The sequence below is a fragment of the Colletotrichum fructicola genome, assembly GCF_000319635.2.
Source record: "Colletotrichum fructicola Nara gc5 chromosome Unknown KSG_Nara_v1_contig01, whole genome shotgun sequence".
Taxonomy (NCBI): Eukaryota; Fungi; Ascomycota; class Sordariomycetes; order Glomerellales; family Glomerellaceae; genus Colletotrichum; species Colletotrichum fructicola.
The window spans coordinates 5708970-5716081 of NW_027094051.1; the positions used below are offsets into that span (position 1 = coordinate 5708970).

At 53.6% G+C, this 7112-nt stretch overlaps 1 protein-coding gene across 1 annotated transcript; it reads right to left on the reverse strand.

Moving 5' to 3' along the window:
* Positions 1-6001: 6001 nt before the first annotated feature.
* Positions 6002-6702, reverse strand: MYB (Transcriptional activator Myb; the record flags this gene model as incomplete). The annotated part of the gene is made up of 2 exons (XM_032026051.1): positions 6002-6145; positions 6214-6702. 2 exons carry the CDS (start codon positions 6700-6702, stop codon positions 6002-6004), a joined length of 633 nt encoding a protein of 210 aa, XP_031877381.1.
* Positions 6703-7112: the final 410 nt, after the last annotated feature.

The window sequence follows — 7112 nt, forward strand, 5'->3', positions numbered from 1 at the left end:
GTGTCTGCAGAATGGCCACTCCATGAGCGGGGTGACTTTGTGCTTCTGAGCCGGTCGAGTGCTCACGAGCGATCTCAGGAGCAAAAGCGTTGCCCCGCCTTACTCTGCGAGCCGCCACCTCTGCTCCCAGCCTCATGGCATTCCCGTCGCTCTAACGTGGCCGTTTCTCATCCACAGGCCTATCATGACCAGCTGTCTTAGTCTTTGCAACCTTCACGGGAGGTGCTGGTTCAGGTGAGGGAGATTTTCCTCATTCGCCACGTTCGCTTACCTCCCGCCCCTTAACGGACCACGTTATAGTCACCATATTGCACTTGATATACCGGTATAACACCTTCAACTATTACACCAACAGCACAAGTACCTTTGAAATTCACCGGAATACTTGGGCCGGCAACTTGATTCCTGAAAAAGCGCCTCGTTTCCCACAGATTGACACCCGCCGCTTACCCAATGTCGATGACAACGGCGACGGAGCTTTACTGACAGAGAAACTGTGCGAGCTACCACACGTCGCTATATGTACAAATGTTGCCATTTTGGAGGCATTGGAATTATTTCCGTTGGCTCTCATCACACATTTGTGTTTAATGGCAAACATCGGTCTTTTCCTTGATGGCTCTCGGCTTGTACTTGGCAGAACAGAATCGATGGAGTCGGGACAAATCGAACAGCTAGTCCACCATCAATGAAATACCGAAATGAATCGAAGCGGTCGGCCGTCGGCTTTTTCATCTCAAACACGCGGACTATGCATTGATATCTGTGCATATCAAACTTCATGTTCGGCCCCAAGATGTGGAGCTCTAGCAGCAGGCCATCGGTTCGAAAACCACTGGCAGCTCGATCTGAAGACGCCCTGGATCTGGAAGCCATCTTGCTTAGAATCACGCCATTCGTCTTATAGCGGCGCGGCCTTGGACCTTGTGCAAGGTCCAAGGAGCTTGCTTCTTCAACTGATACATGACAGACATGCGAACGACAGGTCGTTTAGGAAACAATCAATCACAAGCAGGGGACATTGGCAACAAGATCACAATCAAGGGTCACACCTCCTCGTCTTGATGTTTCTGTGGTTGCATTTATAAGTCACTCTCCAGGAAAACTTATCAGCGAAGCACAAGACAGTGTTGTGGAGAGACCAGCGGAGTCGCCAACGACAACTGCGATCCAATTTCATCAATTTGAATGGATCCAAGTTGTCTTACTGCGTCAATTCTCCGATTGGCCGGCAGGGGTGAAAAAAACTCCGGTGCATATTTGACGGAGATTTTTGGCGATGCCTGTCTGATGGGTTCTCATCAGCCCGATGTGGAGACGTCGAACAACTTCAATTTAGAAGACATCAGGGACGCTCTACGCATTACCGAAGTCCAAGGCACAACACCGCCAAATATCCCACAATAATTGAGAGCTCGCTTGCCATTATCCGGTTTCCTCGAGCAAATTTTTGTTGGCAAGCCAAGCCGTGGCCAAGGCCTGGGCCAGGTCAAGAAAAGGATGCTGTGTGGTTACATTGCAGAGCTGACCCGCATCGCGCCCACACGCAAGCGCCGCCGATGGGCAGGTCGTACGTTTTTCTAGCAACCAACAGTGCGCTCAAGTATTTTCAGGGAGTAAACATCCATCCTGCTTAACGGCCGAAGGCCTTCCGATCGGTTGCTGAAACCCTGAGTACACCCGGAGTCGGCTGGGTCCTCGGCTACAACCACGTCACTGAGCCGCTTGATCCAAGCTTTCCGGACTTGCGCACGGAGGAGTCGGCTGGTAAACCACCCAGGCCATGGGTTCCCTGCCGTACGGATTTCGGGGTCCTGCCTTCGTCATGGCGCTCAACCGCAGCCGGCCGGGGTGTACAACGACTGCGGCGGCTGAGAGCTTCGAAATATTTCTGCGGTCGTCGTTGCCGTAAAATCTCGTATGGATTGGCACGCTCACAGCTTTGCCTGGCCTGAACCATGGGGCGAAGCGGTGCAAATATGATGATAACGGTTCCTTGACCACTAAAACGGGACGATCCCTAGTCTGACGTCGGTCAAGCACCCCCCGGCTTCGCAACCGAGTCTCCTCACCGTCTGGCCCGGCAGTTCACACACAATGACCCATTATCAATCGCACACCATAGGTTTCACGTTTGGCGTATCATGCGAAGGCTTTTGCCAGTTCAGCATGAAGTTCGCGAACTACGTATTGACATTCGTCCGATCAGATTGCGAGTTGGTGAGGGGACCATTTCGCGCAGCTTCATGGGCCAGGAACAGAAAACGAAAAAAAAGCTTTTCTCCCAATTTATTTCGAACTCCTCGCATGAGACAAACGGCGATTCCCGTACGTCACGTCCACCACTCCTCTATTGACCCTCTTGTTTTGGCCTGCCTGATCTGCGCCATGCGACGCGTTTCTTGCGCCTCATCTTGTGGCTAAACGAGGTCACGGTCAACAAAGCTTATGCATCTAGATCGAAGGATACTCGACTTTGACTCTAGACCTTTGGAAGGGTCGAAGTTTCTGTACCGTGGTGCTGGAAAGACATCTTGTATGCTGGTCCCCCACATCCGGAAGGCGGCCTCCGGTTTGCACGTATCTTGAAGCTTAAACGCGATTTACTCAGAGTCCCGGCGTTGACAGTGAACACCACTACTGAAAAGGAGGGGGAGAGAGCATTTGGGTGGATGGATGGATGTTAACATGCGTTTATGGAGCCGAGTCCCGATGACTGAACCTACCACGGCTGGTCTTACCTCCTGAGGGCGCACTCTCGCACGCTCTCAGGTTCGAGCCCGGCGCCCCGATGCAGTGATCAGTATCACCTCGCATAGGGTAGCACGCGGGAACTTCTTTCAGCCAGGCTAACCCGTCATGTCACTGTCACCACAAGACGCGACTCACGACGCCCTCGCGTGCATGCACCGCATATCATAGCGATCTGCTTGTTGGGGAGACAGTAGAGGATGGCACCCTGTGGGAACCACGCGTATGACAACTTTTCCGAGTGGTTGACCGCTCCTTTTCTGCTGGCAAGCAGGCACAGGCTTTGGCCTTTCGGCGCAGGTGGCTGGGGTTTGCTCGCTGCCGCCGCCGCGCCCGGGAGATGACGGGCTAGGGGGGGATATATCAGAATCCCGGTGCCATATAACACGCCTGGGCCGAGTGTTTCAACAACGGGGAGCCGCTGCCAAATCGGCCTTCATGGATGGACGCAGAGAGAAAGAGGACAGGACAGACCTGCACGATGGACTTAATGGCGCGTTATCAACTGGATCCCCTCTTGTGCGGGAGATCCAGATCATACGTCGGTCATCGTATGGACGGGCACAACAAGGTGCCAGGAAAAAGGGGACTTTGGGCAACAGGATCGGTCACGCCCGACACGGCACATGCGGAGCAGACGCCCACACTACGAGCAATTCTCAAGCTGCCTTCCCTGTTCCACGGATCAGGTTCAGCACTCGCTCCAGGCCTGTATGCTTGCTTTTGGGCTCTCACATACGGGTTGCCTGCCCCGAGAGCCTGAGAGACAGAGCAACACTGTGCCGAGAAAGTAAAATACAGAGCCCCGAGTGCCATGCTATCTGCTGCCTCGCTCTCGCCGCTCTGCACGACTCCCGGGGTTGGGCGTTCAGTATCCATTCCTCTCTCAAACGGCCCCTCCCCTTTTGCTGGGCCGGTGGGCGATGATTAGGCCCCCCTTTCAACAATTACTCGGCAACTTTCTTTGGCATTTCAAACAAGCGCAAGCCTCGCACCAGAGATAGAGTGCGAGGAAACAAAAATATAGAAAACCCGCCGATGTCAAAAAAGAGATCTGGCATGCGCGTCTCGCCTTGCGATGGGCGTGTGAAACGCGGGCGGAGGCGCAATCAATCACAGACAAACGACCTCGCCTATCCCGCTTTAGCAACAAGCCCGTCACCCGTCAGTCTGCGATAACACACCCCGGGCCTTGTTTAGTTCCCCGGACTTTTTTTGACGTCTACCGTCGACGCAGAAGCGCACCTACATGACATGCCCGCCATTCCGCTCGCTCGCCAAGCCACACCTGCCACGTCCGCGCTAAGGTCAGGGGAAACTGTCGTAGGAGAGAGCGGACGGTCTCCTTTCCTGCGGCCGACTTTACCGTTACCTATCTCGGCAGTTTGTGCTGATTTGGGTAGTAATTGCTAGGAGGGGCCCGTTGCTTTTACAAGCCGCCTCAACTACCTACCAACCTACATAATCGCCTTCCAACAAGCAAAGCAAGACTTGCCGACCCGATGTGTAACACAGGCAGCGGGGCGGAAGAGGGCACCGGAATGCATGACTTGCGTTGCCAACACCTGTGTGCCGCAGTGCGCCATATGCATGTCCTCTATCTTGGTCACAAATCTGGATCGTGCTGTCATTTCTTTTTTTCTCCCCCCTCGTAAACTCGGAAGACGCATGCGAGGTTGTAATTCTCGCATTTCTGGGGGCCCTAACTCGAAATGACTCTAGCCTTGACGAACAGGATTCTGGGCCCAGAATACGCGGTACAATGCTACTTTTCGTCCACTTGGCGAGGCCGGCCACTCTCACCGTTGGACTGTAGCTTTTGATGTGGTTCCTCACGATTCAGGGCCCCATTTCGTTGCGGATGATCTTTGGTCTAGAAGGAAGACAATAGCGGTTCCGGTGCCCCCACCGATAATATGGGTTACGGTACCCCCGGTGGGAGGGGTTCGAGTTCTAGCTTCTTTAATGGCCGCACGCAAAAGAGAATTTCGTCGCGCCCGGACGCGCGGATCATAGAAGCCGGACCCGTAAGAACGTACTTGTTAATATCACGATCCCTATTACAGCCCTGCCTGGCCGTCGAAAACGGTTTGGACCGGCACATTAGCCTGCCGTTGGTTTGTTTCACGGACTGGTAGGGCTGCCCGTCTCGTCGGTATTCGGCGATGATTTACACAACATGAGGCCATATACAACCCGCAGATCCACGTGGTCCAGGGAAGCTAGAGCTGTTGCAAAGATTATTGAGCAAAGAAGTAGATTCGAAAAAAAAAAAAAAACCTCTGTTACGTAAACTACAAGATCTCGAAGAAAAAAAAAGAAGTCAACAGAAAATCAAAAAGGGGGGTAACATGTGAAAACAAATGATTGTGTGGTGAGAACGAATCGAAGAAAAACAAAAGGGTGAAAACAGAGAGAAAAAAGACGTCATCGTTGATGCTGAACCGCGCATGTATGCAGAATGCTTCTCCCTCCCTTCCCCCCCTTTTTTTTCCACCCACAAGACGCCACGCCATATTATGCGAAACCATCAACGCAGTCCCAATGGTGGGACGCACGCTGATAGAATCTCCTGTATGGTGCAAGAAGAGGTATGTCGTCTGTCGAGAAAGCAAGTCGTACGAAGGATGGGATGAACAAACAAAAAGGCCGTGTATTGCATAGTTCGGTGTGTGTGCCCCCCAAGTCTAATGTGTGTTGTGTCATGATTCGGAACCGTAAAAAAGAAGAAGTCGGTCGAAGGTGCGAATTCGAAGGGTAAAAAGGGTTGAATAAGGTAACCCGTGATGTCCGGGGGTATCTCTAGAATTAGGCGGAAGGGGAATCCAGCAAAAATGAAGCAAAAGGACTATGATTCCCTCGGCCGTGATCGAGGGGCAAGACATGCTGAAATCAAAGAGGCGATGTGCGGTTTGCGGTGTCAGGGCCTCCATCTCAGAGTAATGCTCGAAGGTCGGAGCTGGAGCAGGTCTTCGAACCCCTGCGTACTCTTTATTGTCGGTAGCCCAAGCTATTACAAGCAACGACGGCAGATTTATCGTAGACTCTCGCGTCCTCCCGACAGTCCGCGTGATTATTAGAGTGCGGTGTTCGGAGGAGTCGGTCTGAATGCTCTGGTTGGGCCATGTCGTTCCATGTCGCGTAATGGAGATCATCGCTGAAGGCAAGCTCCTCTTCATCACTGAAGCTGCTGCGTGTAGATGGTGTCTCCAGCCGGGGGCTCAGTTGCTCCCGGTGGAGACATTGAATGCTATAAAGGAGCACCCATACCACCCATCAACTCCTGGGCGCGCTCGCGGCAAGCGGCAGGGGTGAAGCCGGTCCCGACTTTGTTGGCCACAATGCGCCATTTCTCATTCTCGTAGTCTTGAAGTGCAGTGCGAAGCTTTTGGTCCTAAGCCAAAAGGAAGATTAGAATTCGTACTTGGGCATAGATTCGATGTCAACACAAGGGTAACATACCGTCTCGTCGGTCCATTGGGTTGTCTTAGCTTTCAGCTTCGTGCAGTAGCGCACTTGCAAGGTTCCAGATGATCGACCAGGGAAAAAGTCGGCGATTTGTTTCCAGGTAAGTGATTTGTTCTCCTTCAAGTCGATTAGAAGTTGGTCGTCTTCAGGCGTGAACTTGAGCTTCGGCCCTCGCGGTCTCGGTGCTGGAGCGGGCATGCCAGCTTGTCCTACCACGCTTGGAGCGCCGCCTCTGTCCCCGCCATCTCCATCGCGCCTCATTAGCTTAGAAGGGGGCCCCGTGTCAGGAAGTCGATGGTGGTGGTGCGTGGGAGGTTGTACTTGAACTCCTTGCCCGTAACCAGTTCCCAGTGGCGTCTGTTGCATGCTCTCGAGGTCAGTCTGCTCCAGATCCGGGATTCCAGGCACGGAAAGGTCGAGGTCATCAGGTCTGGGTCTCTTTGGGGCTCCGTGCGGCGCGTGGGACTGGGTGGGCGTTGTCATCGAGGGATACAGAGGAGCAACCACAGGACCCGGAGCACCATAATGAGGCGGGCCAAGATGTCTGGCATGCCCCATCTGGTGCGCTGGATCCATTAGTACCTGGTGGGAGTGGTGAGGATGGTGCTGCTGCATTCCCGGATGGTGGGAATGGTGGCTCGGGGACGGATCATGGAGCGTGGGCGTGTGTTGGGCGCCATGGTGAATGGAGCTCCTATGATGCTGCTGATGGGATGGCGTCGTGTCATAACCATGCTGCTGCTGACTCTGCTCGCCCGGATGCGACTCCTGTGCAGAGTAATCGACATTGTAGTCCCCTACTCGGTAGTTGCCCGCCAGTGTGCCTCCAATACATGGGTTCCGCCAGAGCGAACCGCTCTGGACGGTCGCCGGGCTCTGAAGTGAAAGAATTG